The sequence below is a fragment of the Anguilla anguilla genome, chromosome 10 (genome assembly GCF_013347855.1).
Source record: "Anguilla anguilla isolate fAngAng1 chromosome 10, fAngAng1.pri, whole genome shotgun sequence".
Lineage (NCBI taxonomy): Eukaryota > Metazoa > Chordata > Actinopteri > Anguilliformes > Anguillidae > Anguilla > Anguilla anguilla.
This window is the reverse complement of record NC_049210.1, coordinates 10,728,671-10,743,626: the sequence shown is the minus strand read 5'-3', so window position 1 is coordinate 10,743,626 and position 14,956 is coordinate 10,728,671. Positions and strand designations below refer to the sequence as shown.

At 48.3% G+C, this 14,956-nt stretch overlaps 1 protein-coding gene across 2 annotated transcripts in view; it reads left to right on the top strand.

Moving 5' to 3' along the window:
• Window positions 1-14,519, top strand: part of lzts1 (leucine zipper, putative tumor suppressor 1) — a 30,001-nt gene extending 15,482 nt beyond the window's left edge. Inside the window, exons 1-5 of one of the 2 annotated variants that reach the window (XM_035380250.1) lie at window positions 6,231-6,373; window positions 8,913-9,397; window positions 11,725-12,534; window positions 12,762-12,956; window positions 13,246-14,519. In XM_035380250.1, the coding sequence (XP_035236141.1) occupies window positions 9,053-9,397; window positions 11,725-12,534; window positions 12,762-12,956; window positions 13,246-13,746 (1,851 nt within the window). In that variant the 5' untranslated portion in view covers window positions 6,231-6,373; window positions 8,913-9,052 and the 3' untranslated portion in view covers window positions 13,747-14,519. Of the gene's footprint in view, window positions 1-6,230; window positions 6,374-8,912; window positions 9,398-11,724; window positions 12,535-12,761; window positions 12,957-13,245 lie in introns of those variants that run through there. The other variant, XM_035380249.1, reaches the window with a different exon arrangement.
• Window positions 14,520-14,956: the final 437 nt, after the last annotated feature.

Sequence of the window (14,956 nt, the reverse complement as noted above, 5' to 3'; positions counted from 1 at the left end):
AGCATACTCCCCCTGCCGCTCTCTGCAGCCTGCCAGGGTCAGCAGGAAGCAGATCCCCCCCCCCCCCCCCCCCCCCTTCACTGACCGCCAGCCCCCCCACCCGCAACGCCGCGCGGCCGACCCCTGGAGCCGGCGCCGATAGCCACGGGGCCCGCAGTCCGCCGGAGATAAAAAACCAGCGTTGATTCGGTCGCGTAACCTTTCGCTGGCTGTCCGCGCGCGTTCCCCCCCCCCCCCCCCCCCCCCCGTAATCTCCCAGAGCGAGGACGCCAGGCTTACGAGAGATCAGCGGGACGCCCCCCCGGGGACGGCCACCTGACAGCAGTAACGAGACAGGCAGGCGGAGTCCGTTAATGCGAACAGATAAAAAATCTGATTAGGCCCGGACACCGTTTAAAGGCTCCGGCGTTTCGCGTTGAAATCTCACCGCCGACCGAGCGAGAAAGCAACGCGCCGGCGCTGCGATCCAATCAGCTCTTCTGTTATTAAGGCCCTTCAGCCGTGCTGACATGCATCATTAAAATTGATTACGCGTTACGCTTAAACAATGGAGCTGGACACAATCGTGTCGGCAATAATGCTTATCGCAAAATGCTTATTACTGACAGCAACCATAAATTGTGCTTACGCCCCTTTTCACGGGGACGCTGGTGTAGACCGAGAGAATAATTAATATTGGTAACACTTAGCAGACACCTTGTCAAGGGCAACTACTGCTGTTCCTGTTTCTTGTTTTGTTGCTTGTTGAGTGGAGCAAACGTGTAATATTAAAACACTTTGCTAAAGTGTAAGTCAGGAGCGTTTCCAGCAGGGATTCAAACTCGCAAGCCCTTGGTCAGGAGTGCAAGACTGAGACAAGAGGCAAGACACACAGAAAAGAACACTTAATCCATTAGAGTCCCTCTCTGGGATTATAGGGCCAACAACTCAAAAATATCTCACTTTTATGCTTTTGCACAAACGCGCGTTTACAGCGGTATGGAGCAGGTACAGCTGTGTGGGAGGGCATGTCTCACTTTTATACCTTGGTGCAAGTATACAAGAAATAACATAACATAACATAAAATAACATAATGACGAGAACAGGCCGTTCAGCCCAACAATGCTCGCCATTTTCGCCAACTAAATTGCACCTAGTGCTCTGATTACCTACAGACTAGACAGTTGTCTGCAGGTAATCAGAGTGTGAGTGTACAGTGGCGTGGAGAATGTACAGCTGTGTGGGAGGGCAGGCGTGGATTGCGCATGAGATGAGACACGGGGGCGGAGCACAACGAATGACCTCGGCCGGTTTGGCACGCCCTCAAATCGGGCCCATCAGGGGGCGGAGGCTGAAGGGGCCTGAGAGAGGGACGAACGCGCGGGACGCGCGGGACGGCGTCGGCTCTCCCACGGACGGCCGCGCAGCGTAGGAGCCCGTCAGGTGGAAGAGCTCACTGTTCCCTGATAATCCACCCTCCCCCAGCCCCCGCTCAGCCCTGCTCCTCACCAGCCAGCTCCTACACAGCTCCGCTCGCATGAGAATGCTATCTTTCACACGCCACCGCCGAGCGTGTTCTGGCTTAGCACCGGGGCCGGTATTGCTAGATTGTTTCTGGAAATATGTGGAACGTAACCACGGAGATGAGGGAACCCCACCCGGGACCTGAGAAGAACAGCAGCACACACGCGGCAACCCTGAACAGCGCGAGTTGGGCGTGGGGGGGGGGGGGGGGGGGAGGGGGGGGGAGGGGGGTGAAAAGCTATCGCGCGAAGCCTCGGTCTTCTGCGAAACGCCCTTTGGTTGTACTGCACAGCGTAATCCCTACTTTACCGTGGGGCGCCCGCGAGCACCGGGACCGTTACCCGGGAGACCGCTCGCTTCCTCTCAGGCACTTAAGACCCATTAAGCTGAAGGCGTAAGGCCGCTCTACCTCTTGGATAGGGGGGGGGGGGGGCTCCCCCGGACGGAGGGGAACGGAGGAAGTGGGAGGGAGCGGGAAGACGGGCGAGAACAGCAGGCCGCAAATGCACAGGCTTTCAGGCAGGAAAGCCCACTAAAGAGAGGCACAGCGGGAAGCTGAACTCCCCCGTGCCTAATGGAGCCAGTGTGTGCTGGTAGTCATAGTCAGAATGCAGGAATACTGAAGGGATATATATGGCCTAGCGCATTAGCTACACAGAGCAGTGACCCAAGTCAGGCTTGTTTTCTGTTACTGTATACTGACTGTTTCACTGCACTGCCGACTTCCTGATATATAAACCAGTGATTATGCCAAGAGGCTACTTTTGTGAGCAACAAGCACACACCATTTCTGACTTTGGAAGAACAGATCAAATGTGAGATTACTAATCAAAGCTGAGTAACTGAGATAACGCTGAGGTATATGTGAGGAGTATATAATGGATTACTGCCCTGAGATTAGGGCTGCTCATCTAGTAGTATCCATCCTCTGTTCCAGTACTGACCAATCAGACTGCAGAGAGAGGTCAGGTGGTTTGCCTTTGTATTTCTTTTCATGCAAATCAACCTTTTTATTTTTTAAATTTGTCCTCTTTTGTCTTTTTGAAAAGGTATTGGTGTTCTGTTTAAATCAGTATAAATAATCCTATCCTGTCTGCAATCTTAATAGAAATAAATGCAAATTTAACATTTGCATCAGGCAGAAATGTCACCAAATTATCCATGCAAGGAACTATATGAGAAAGATCATGTCCTTTGAAACACAGCATGTGGTTGTTTAGTCAAACTGCAGAATGACCCAGAGGTTAAAGAGTTTTTTGTGTTTCGTTATAATCGACTTTATTTTGAAAATGTGACTAAAATACACGGAATAACAGAGAAAAAGTATTGTTTTAATGCTGTTAAGTAGGAAGCATACTTTAACTGGCACTATCAAAAATTTAAAATAAGCAGACTAGCAGCCTACATTCTGTGTAATTTCTCCTCATAACAATGGCACTGGCCTGTGTGTGGGGGTGGAGGGGGGGTGACATTTCTGGATCAGATAATGGTTTTGCCGCCTTTCGAAATTTTAGCCTTCCTCTTCCTCCGGTGATTACAGCACTCCCCGGTCAGAGTACCCCCAAGCTTCCTGTGTCCCCTGTGATCTGGCCAACTGCCAGGGGTGAAATCAACCCAGTGGATTTCCAACTCATGAGCAGCCGTACCTGCTGCAGCCTTCGGAGCGAACTGACCAATCAGACCGCTCTCTTGCAAACGTGGACATGTAAACAGACATTAAGATGGGTGGTTGGCTAATCGCTGACCAACAGCGAGTGCATAGTTGACCCCCCCATTGTGACATCACCATCAGTATCCCCCTGGCACAGAGTCCTCCTCTACGTACAGCCGGGAACTTTCAGCCACTTAAAATGGCATTCATTATTAAAGAGATTATTTTCTCTGCAACGTCTGCGGTCCGTGTCCCAGGGGTGCCGCAGATCGAGCTTCAGATGCGCATCCTTTAATTTATCGCGCTCCTAACAACTGCATCGGGGCATTGTTCAGAGGGAATTGACTGTTTACGCATTGATTTCTCAGCTGAGCGCATACAATGGGCCGCACAGAATCAATATCACGCCGTCTGTTGTTATTATGTGTGATCAAAGTATTCTTCAAAGCAACATCTCATTAGGGATGGCAAGTGAAATGTGTTTTTTTTATTTTTTTATTTGATTAGCTCGGAGACAAGGGTTCTTCAATCATACGTTGAAATGGAAATGTACAGAAACGCCGGCTCGGGGGAACGTTTTCATCAACTGGCCACGTCCGCCATCCTCTCCTTCTGCTTTCCTTCTTTCTTCAATCCGAAAAGTATTAGAAACGGGCCGTCTTTTGTTGTCTTTTAATGACACAGCTAGCGGTACATTTCCCCTGCGGTTTTAAACAGAAAGGGCCTCATCCAGAGGTGCTGAGGTGTTCTTCCTGTGCCGGAGCTCTGTGGCTTAGTCATCCTCCCTTAGGTGCTGACTGAGCAGCTCGGATGAGACAGCGTTTCAGCGCTCGACGCATCTCTGCGACCGTCTGCCGTTCCAAGAAAATAAGAACTGGATGGGATATACTCTCGGAGGCACGCGAACACTTCGCTCTTCATTATTTCGACGCGCTTTGAAACGGCATCAAAGGCGACGCGCAGAATTAGAACAGACCGAGCGACTTGCGGCAGCCGCACGCTAGGGTCGATCGCAGTCGTTTCGCATTTTCGACATCGGCGACAGTGGAAGGACGGTTATGAGCAAACATGGCAACCCGGTCCCAGAGTAATTAATCCTCTGTGATGTTGCACAACAAAACATTTGCATGGATTTCAATGGGGAAAGCAGATACAAACACCTGACACAAAACGCTGCATAAAACACCTATTCTTCGGTCACATTTTTGCGTTTTATGAACTGAAAATATATTTTTTTTTATGCGGTAGGGAAAATGATAAAAACAGTTGTGGTCTCCTGGTGCCCACAGAGTCAGGGAACACTGTGCATTCGTGCCACACGGCCTTTCACAGACTGAGAGACCCCACTGAGGGAGAAACGAATGAGATTTTTTTTGGGGGGGGAGGGTTGCTTTGCCTTTGAACGCCTCCAGGCACGGCGTTTCTTGGTGGTGGAGTGATCTCTGCTGGGAGCTGTACTTCAGACCGCTTTGCGGACTTTTTATGTTTGTTTTTGTTGTTGAAAGAGACGACCGGACTGCCCTGAATCTGCTCCTCCCCAGACCTGAGAGATGGCTCAAAAACAGCCTCAAGATACATTATCACACCACCATGTAAAGTGCATCTTCAAAACAAGAGAAGCTGAATTGGTTTCTTTGAATGAAGTTACACTAATATTATGTATTTATTCACAAGGGAGACTCTAATGCGAGGGGACCACAGTGCCAAGACGCACAAAGTGTGTGTCACAAAGGAACAACAGGAACAAGGGAACAGGAACTGCCACAGAGTAGCAAGCTGCACATCAACGTAAAAGCTATATGCTGGGTAAAAGTGCTGAGGTTCCAGTTTTACAACCACAGTGGATTTAAGCATTCACACATCACTTTAAAATGACCCCGAACCATTTCCTTACGCGTCGGTATAGATCTAGTGCCTAACAATTATCCATAAATGTAACATTACCTCACTACTACCACCTTTCATCAAACTAATGCACACATAGAGACTGCCAATGATTTATGCGGCCGATATAACACTACATCAAACTTAACCCCGGCGATGAAATGGCCGACTGTTGTTCCAGAAGCCAAATCAAAATGTGAATTGTGAATTAAAGCAGTGGGATGTGACAGGTATATGAAATGCAATACATCTTAATATTCCTCAGACTTTCCCGCAGTGCTTTTGTGAGGGGGCTATAACGCACAAGCATAACACCGCGCCCTGTCTGACGTTCACTCCTCAGCCAAGCGGCCATGAATCAGGCTTTGGCTTGTGAAGGCGCTGCGTTACACTTCTCCGATATGCGATTTCTTCGCAGTCTGTTCAAACTGGTTTTCGCAGAAAACCGATACGCGCGGCAGACTGTGTAAAACACGATGCGTCTGAACACGCTCGGCAAAAGACGGAACGCGCCGTAAAAAATTCAACGCGCTCAGCAAGGAGGGCGCGGACGTGAGCGTGCGCGGAGAATTTAAAGTGCAACCCTGAGAGGAAAAAAGAAGGCTTAACCCACACCAGTCGCAAACCACTTTTGAAAGGCACTTTGCCTCTTTTGTAGAATATTCGTGTCTTAAAATGTCAAAATTTGTTTCTGAAAAAAAGAAAAAAAGAAAATAATGCCACTAAGCACTAGGATAATGCTGCTACTTAACTATGTTGGAAAAATGATGCACTGCAAGAGTGAATAAGGGCTCGGTCAGGAAAGAGCACAAAGGCGGCACACTTCAGCAAACAAAGAGCAAGGGCTTCCTTCTTTATACAGGGGTGCTTTTCCACTAGTGCTACAGAGAGGTCTGCAGAGGAGGAGGAGGAGGAGGAGGAGGAGGAGGGGTTACAAAGTGAGCTAGCTAGTCAAGAGCCGAGAAAAGAAGAAAAAAAGAAAGGAGAAAAAAAAACGTTGGTGTAAAAAGCCATTGTTGGGAAAGGGAGTTAATCACTTTAGCGGCACACGTTTGTGTAAAGAAGAGCGTGTCGCGCGCCCCCCCCCCCGTCCCCGTCCCCTGGGGGGGCAAAGGTCCCGCCTCCCCCCGGCAGCATTTACATGTCGGTTATGCAAAGCCGGCGAGCCTCTGAATGAGGCGAGCCCGCCCCTCCGCGCGGGATCTGCGTGGCTGCTGGCAGCTCCACGCATTCACCGGCTGGTTCATTCAGGGACACACGCATGTCTCCTCCGCATCCCGGGATTGGAAGGATGGCTCTGCAATAGCTTGCCAAGGGGATGTTTTGCTCTAGCAGTAAGTCAAATCTCCATTATTATTCTCGCTGTTGCTCTCAGGACTGGAGGATGATTTAAAGGGAATTTTCTAGAAGTGCAGCCCGAGCGGGCAGGCGGGCAGGCGGGCAAAATGAACGTCATTTTCGCCGGGTCCAAATCAAACCCGCGCACGCACAGAAATCAGTTGTTTTGTTGTCCAATCTGCACGGCTGAGGGACCGGGGCGTTCATGCTGTGACAAATGACAAATAAAAATCAGGCAAGTCAAAGGCAAGTGAGTCACTGGTCCTTTAGCAGCGTTCCTGCGGCTTTCTGTAAGAAGCACCCCGAAATGGAGGAGAGAGAGAGGAAAAGCCTGTATCGGAGGACTTGCTAATGGGACTTGTTAGCTTTGGGTGATTTTTTTATGAATATTTTTTTGCTGAAAGGGCACGGGCCATGTTGACAAATCGCTGGTCCCACGTGGCTGTGCGCAGATGTCTGGAGTAACGGGATGGCCACGCGCCTGTCTCGTTTTGAGGTCTCGTGCGTAACGGGGAGAACGCTGGGTGCGCGCAGTCGCGTTGGTAACCGCCGACGATAACGAGCCAATGTGCGCCCGCCGCCTGGCTAGCCGACACCCCACCCCTTTCTTCCTGAGATGGAATTAGCTAAATTACAAATGCCACTCATCCTGCAAAAAAAATCCAACGTAAAGATTTAAAGCTTTGCCCTAGGATGCACTGCACGAGACCTCCAAATGTCTTCCCAGCAGCCACTGCTCTGTACACGGAGTGATCGCAGAAGGGTAGTCAGTACAGCATCTGTGCTCATTTGGTAAACTATATTAAACGGGGGAAAGGGGGCAGGTGATTCCATGCCTAGAGGCCTGTGGATTAACTTGTGGGACCCCTGGTATTCAGTCAGGGGAGAGATGACTGCCAGTCGTTCCTATGGGTTCGGTCCTCCAGGGAGGTGCAGCTCGCAGTGGGGAACACCTGGGTCCTCGAGCTGGGGCTTTGGAGGGGGGGGGGGGGGGCGGGCAGCCGGCTGGGGAGCTGGAGGGCCTGCCACGGAGCTGATTGCGCCGATTAGCTCTTCCGCGGGGAAGCTGCCGTATTTCGAGGCTAGGCCGGGCCGCTGTCAGGAGAGGGCCGAGAGGAAACAGGATTTCAGGCTTTTAATTACAGCTGCGGCGCTCCGAGCCAAGAGGACAGGGCTCGCGGGCCCGCGGAATTAGCCGCTTATCTTGGAAAAAGGCCGACTGGATTCGGACTCATCAAAATTCAGAGCCGCAAATCCATAGATACAAACAGCCCAGATGGATGCCCTGTCTCACGTTACCACCTGCACCCTGCTAATCACAACGCTGCGGCAGGCTCACGAGCGTAAACGCACGGGAGACGCTGCGAACTGCACACCGGCGGTGGCACACAGGCATGTTCACACGCAGACTGCATTCGCAAATCGCATTTTTTAAAAACGGTTGAGCTCGTTAACAGCGAATAAAACCAGTGATAAGGGCTTTAAATTGGAAATTAAAGTTCAGCAGAGGACAACGCCGTTTCTTAGTTCCTCTAATTCAAAAGCCCTGACCAGTATCAGCAGCACAGAGAGGAAGGTATTGCACTGGGTCATTATGGCACTTTACAAAGCACAAAACTAATAATGCAGCTAAGAGCTAAAGTATTGATTACATTTATGAAGGCAAGCGAAGGAAATGACATGAGTGCTATATTACATTCATTATCTCTAACCGAAGGGATATGAAATCTCTCATGCCAGTGTATTGGCATTATGCATGAGATGTTGGCGTGCTTTTCAATATTTTTTAAACTATACCCGCAGTGCTTTTTGAGGCTCCAGGCTATATCACCTTAACCTGCACACTTTCTCTCAATATGACATTAAATGGAAGACAATGTAGCGCGCCAGAGCATTCAGAATCACTGATCTTGGTTCTGGATGTTGATCCGACTTCATTCGCCCCTTGGCCCCAACAGGCCTCTCTTAAATCATGCAAAATCCACATCAAACTGACAAAGACACAATCTGCCAAAGGTGAGGCATTTTGAATTCTGATCTTTTTTTTCTAGACCTACATGACCTTGTGTGCTTCCGCTGCATGGCAGAGTAGACATCCGATTCTTGGGGGAAATGGCTTACTGCAGTGGAACACGCCGGGACATTCTGTCTGCTGGAAACACGAGCTCGCGCAATCGTTCACATAAAAACGGCTTCCAGTTTACAGATCCTGAACAAGCGACAGAACCGAGGCCTAGCCTATATGCTCTGAAAAGAGGAAACGCAGAACAACTGCCAACGGCTGTAATACCTTATCTCTTTCATTGCTGTGGTTCCTCTGGACCTGTGGTTCCTTATCTTTCATTGTTTGTTTTCTTCCCTAACAAATTTAGATTAAGCAAGCAGAGAAACGGAAGTTAACTAGCAATAAAGCAAAATGCCGTTTTTTCAAAATTCATCTGCCTTAGATGTCCTGCAAAACACTCCTGAATGTCATGCATTCTACAAATCCTAAACAAATTTCTCAACAGATTTTTTCTCTACTACTTTTCTCAGGTCTGCTGAAGAGAGTAGTGAGCACTTCTTCCAGGGACTATGAATCCGTTAAATACAGATCCCACGTCAACCCCCTCCGCGTCTGTTGATCCGAGATCCTCCGCCACCGTCGCCACGCCGCCACAGAGGCCCGGAGAACCATGGGAAGTGTGAGCAGCCTGATATCGGGTCACAGCCTCCACAGCAAACACTGCCGCGCCTCCGAACACAGGCCAAAGAAGGCCCCGTCGTCCAAGAAGTCGGGCCGCAGCCTGGACGGCCTGCTGAGATATGGCTTCTCTCAGGACCCCGCCCACAACGAAGCCAAAGCCGCCTTCCAGTCGGGCAAGAGCGACGACTTCTTTTACATCAAGGTAAGCCAAAAGCCAAGGGCGGGCCACCGCAGGAGCACCACGGAGGAGGACCAACCAGAGGGACTGGCTGTCATGGAAACGGGCAGGCGCACGCCGCCAAAACTCGTGCCCATGTCTGGAAAGCTGGAGAAGGTGAGCATTCCACCCGAGCGAGCGATAGCCCCCGGGTCCTCACCTGATTTTGAATGTGTCCTGTCGTACATGAGGGATAGTGTTTTAGTGAGTTTGGCCAATAAGCAGCAGAAACTGTCAGCTAGCATTATTTCAAACAAATTTCTTAATAGAAAGGAAAATCATATTTGCAATAAATTACGTAGGCAATACACACTAAAACTACCTGACTTTCTTCCATGTCTTTTGATCATGCAAAAATTATCTAAATTTTTTTTTTAAATAAAAAAAAAAAAAAACTTTTCAAAGTTAGACTTTCACCAGGAATAGAGTAAAAGCCTACTTATGCACTTATGACCCTTTTCTTTTTAAGGAAACACACTGCAGTGTCTGCGTGAAAGTGTTTGTAAATTTGAGGAGATGAGAGCCAGTTAGAGCTGATCTTTTGCAATGAAAAAAAGACATGAGACAAGTACAGTAGATGGCTCATAATCCCTCAGGCCAGGCAGCGAAACTCTGAAAGATTAGCGTTGTCCAGTCGACTTCATTAAGCCCCAAGATTGACGAGTTAAGAATGCCTTGATCTCCTAAAAGATTTCATCCGCTGCCAGGGTCAAGCTTATGCAAACCTACACCCTCTCAATAGGCCTTTATACTCAGGATGAGCATAAGCCTCCGACTGTGGAAGAGATCCCAGTCTTCAGGCATGAAGTCAGTGAACAGGAATGCTGAATCAACAAGCTCACCTCTCACACTCCAGCGATGCCTGTTATTAATACGAGACGGTGGTGCCGTCCATCGCTGTGAAACAATGCTGAGGGTACGAGTGGGGTGGGGGTGGGGGGGGGGGGGGTTGGAGGGGGTATGATTGTGGAATCCACTCCTTTCATAACAGCAGAAGATCAGAAGCTTGTGCAGGGGCCTGCAGCCACACTGCAGCCTGCAACATATCTAACCAGTTATAAAAAGCAGAAGAAATTCATGATTTTCATAACTGACCATGCGTCAAAGTATTTGAGCAACTGCAATCACAGTACTGCGGTCACTGCATTTACATATACGCAAGCAATGTTATTTCCCACATCTCGCCTAGTTAAATTTGGGAACTCATGAAGGCACTGTTTCTTCCTCATCATCCCTCACAAATATATTGCAATTTTATCTTTGAAATGTATTGCAAACTAATGTGATTAGTCAGCACATTTTTTATGCATATAGAAATAAATATTTCCAAAGTTTCAATGCGCCAAGCAACAGGCATGCTTTGTATTGTTTAATTTAGGCATTTTCTTAATCAGCTACAAAGCAAAAAATGCAACTTCAACCCAAACATTCAAACCTGGGGCTGCAATAATTCAATCTCACAGCTCAAAGCTTTTATTTCAGTCCAGACTTTAACTTCAGTCTACTCAGTGAAAAAAAGTCAATAAAGAACACAACATATTGACAATTTTCCTGGGTCAGTTCATATCAACTTCAGCATTAGAGAGGAAGCTTTTAGGTTTTTCCCTGGATAAATCCCTGTGGGCTTCTGAAGACCAATGAGTCCAGAAAACAAGTCATTTATTTTCCCTTTGGAGTTGTGACCGGGCAAACATTAGCCTACAGAAACGTGACCTTGAGTTTTAATGGCATTGAGAGCTCAGGTTGCACACCGCAATAACACACATAAGCTTAATAGTCTCAAAGAGATTCTGAGGGAAAAGATAGTGCCCCTAATTCACATTTAAGTTAACATTCTGCCCCACTTGTAAACTAGTGGGGGGCAGCCTATGTGTAATTACATTTAAGAATGGCTGCCTTGGGGCCTGTCTAGTCAGTGCTGTTAAGCAATTATTTAAGCACTTTTCAAGTCACTTTTCAGTTGAAAAACGAAGTCACGGTATGTGGTGCCTGTATAATCGTTACACAATTAAAGTAGGTTACGCTAACTGAACCAATTTTTGTATACGTCAATTAAAATGTATCCGTTAAAAAGATAAAATTTCTGTTGTCATTCTCTGCAATTTGGATACTTAAAACACCATGGAATACAAAGGCAATAGGCAGGTAAACTGACGTCATAAAACAGTTTTCAGAAAGACAGTAAATATGTGCTGCTTTTTACAGAACAGATACTGAGTGCATCTGTATTTTCCTGAAACATTCCATGATTTGACTGTCACAGAATGCCTCAGAGTTCTACAAAAGAACTGGTAGTTATGTGATGGCTTGAAATCTACCTTTTGAACACACTGACAACTTTACAATCAGGCTGCATCCAACAAACCGTTTTCATCAACAAAACACCAATGAAAAATCAGTCGCCACAACAACACAGACCCTCCCTTATTTTCTGTCTCACTCAGGGCATCGAGAAGGGTCTGGTGCGGCCGACAGCTTTCAAGCCCGTCATTCCCAGGAGCAGCACTTACTCAGACAGCCATAACCCCCTGAGCCAGATCAATGGCAAAAGACTGAGCCCCTCCGACAGGGCCAAGGACCAGCTGGAGCGGAAGCCGGACGCTAGCTCTGGGACTCTGTCAGATTCGGGCCGCAACTCCATGTCCAGCCTGCCCACCCACAGCACCAGCGGCAGCAGCCAGACGGACAACCTCAGCGGCTCCACGGGCCTGCTGATCCGCTGCGGGGGCTCCGCGCACGGCGTGGGCCTCCCCCAGCACCTCGGTGTCGGACTGTCCGGGCCTGGGGGGGGCGCCACCAAGGCCCCCGGCCCCTCGCCCGAGCAGCACGACCCCCTCTCGGAGATCGCCTGGGGCTGCGTGCGCACCCCCATCTCCATGGACGAGTCCCTCATCCAGCAGCTGGAGCAGAGGCTCCTGGAGAGGGAGACGGAGCTCCAGGAACTGCAGGTCAGCTTCGAGGAGAAGGAGACCGACACCTGCCAGCTCTTCCAGGAGAAGCAGAAGTACTGCGCCGAGGAGATGGAGGGCCTCAAGCAGAGGTGCTCCACCAAACTGCGCCAGGTTTCCCAGAGGGGCGTCCGGGCGCAGCAGCTCCTCCAGCAGCAGGTCCTCCAGCTCCAGGAGGAGAAGAAGCAGCTGGAGGAGGACATGACCCAACTGTCTCAGGAGAAGGACCTGATGGAGGTCAAGCTCAGGTCCTACGAGACCAAGCAGACCCAACTGGTCCCAACGCTGGAGGAAACTCAATGGGAAGTAAGTGTCCAGGGCACAAAAAACAAACAAAAAAATCTGTTCATGAAATATTATCAGGACTTCCCCATTAATCTCGTTTAACTCCATGCTTTTTTCCTCTGTGCGGCTGGGCACTTGTAGAATTGGGTTTTTGTGATGCGTCAGCAATGGCGGTGATGTACTTTGTGCGTTATTGCAGCTTAAATCATCGGAAATGGCAACCCAGCTGTCACTGTGTTGATCTGCAGGTCTGCCAGAAATCTGGAGAGATCTCCCTGTTGAAGCAGCAGCTGAAAGACTCTCAGGCCGACGTGACTCACAAGCTGAACGAGATTGTGAGCCTGAAAGGGGCGCTCAAGGAGACAAAGAGCGCGATGGAGGCGCTGGAGCAAAAAAACAAGGAGCAAGAGGAGGCCGTCCGCTCACGGATCGTGGAGGTGGAGGTACTAAGCACCCAAATCCCTACTGCACTACAAGCATTTAAAGAAACCTTGAGTGGCTATACATACATATATCATTCATAGAGAGTACTGAATTATGGATCACCAGCATTTTCGATCTAAATAAATAATTAGATGTAAAAAAAAAAAAAAATGGAGAAATGCATGTAGATGGAGGAACAGGGAATGTAGATGGAGGAACAGGAAATGTAGATGTTCTGCTGGGAGCTGCAGCCCTGGATTACAGTAAATCTCCACACTTGTTTCTAACATATGTGCTCTTCTGTCGCAGGTGTGCGAAAACGAGCTCCAGAGGAAGAAGAACGAGGCCGACCTGCTCAGGGAGAAAGTGAGCCGGCTGGAGACGGACGTCAGGGCCATGAAGCAGGACCTGGCCCTGGCCAAGGAGCAACAGCGGAGCAGCAGGGAGGCTGCCAGAGGGGGCCAGGGCAGGGTTAAAGGTCAGCCGGAGGGCGGGGCCGAGGAGGACGGGGAGGCCCTGCTGAGGGAGGTGGACAGGCTGAGGCGGGAGCTCAGGGAGGAGAGGCAGAGGAAGGAGAAGATGGCCAGCAGCTTCCAGCAGGAGCGTCAGACGTGGAACAGGGAGAAGGACAAGGTCATCAAGTACCAGAAGCAGCTCCAGTACAACTACCTGCAGATGCACAGGAAGAACAAGGACCTGGAGAAGATCCTGCGGGAGCTGACCGCGGAGATGGAGAGCCGGACGGAGCTGGACGCGGACGTCCAAAGCGCGGACATTCACTACGAGGAGATCATCGCCACGCAGATCTGAGCCCCCTGGGGCTAAGGCAACGCTGGATTAAGAAAGACCGATGATGCGACTCACACGCCGGCAATAACGAAGGCCTCTTCCAAAGCGGGCTGCTTCAACTTGAAGCATTACTTCTGCATGTTTCAAACGACCTCCTCGAGACTTCCTCAAATACTTACTGTGGTTAACCAACACCACATTTGTTTAGGTACCAAACTACTGGATGTACATTTCATTTTGTTTGAACTGCTAACGATTATTTATTTTGATAACGAAAACGATGTTAATTCATGTCCATGGAGATTTGTATACAAAAATGAAAAAAGCAAAAAAAAAAAAAAAGTATTCACTTACTAGTGATGTCACATTTTTTCCCCACTTCTACAGAAAAAATTGATTTGCACAGAGTATCAGTGCACACAACTGTACGAGGGCACAGTACTCTAAACAAATAATACCTTACTGGTATCAATTGCCCCAAGATTTAAACTGCACAAGGTTTATGTACTGAGTAGGCGTAACTGCGGGTGCAATCTACTGTCACTGAATAGGCTCATTCAAAGCTCTCTCCTGATCATTTAAATGTCATATATACTGTACACCTCAGTGCAGGTGATTAGGTATTCATGTGATTTTTTATGTGGAAAACTGTCGTTTATTAATATTCAATGCAATGCAAAATCGAACACTTTCATTTTAGTGAAAGCCAGAGCACACTGTATCAGCTGAACAGAATGTATGTTTTTGCAGCATATTATTAAGGCTTACATTTTGCAGACAACCAAATTATTTTTTTTTTTAAATATGACAACAACATGACAGAAACAAAGTTTTTATTCCTAGTGGGCAAACTTTTAACACACTCCTACAAAATATAAGAACAAGTTACAGAATGTATTCGGTAACCGACAATATTATGTTTTTGCAAAACAAACATAAAAGAGAATTTCTCAAGAGTTGACGCAGTTAGGAATATGCATATTAATAAGGATCATCACAGATATGAGCATGACCTAATTTAGCCGAACCAAGAATTTAGTTAAACTGTCGGATGTGAAGCGTTATTTTACGTTTCACTGATACACCTTTAATTTTCAGACAGACAGGAAGAGAACAATCCACTGACTTTTATGCACCAAGACTGTACAAGAATGTAAACTAGAATGGGAACTACTTCTTGTTTGTGTATCCAGAGAATCATTAGTTACATCAAAATCCTAACATCGAAAGT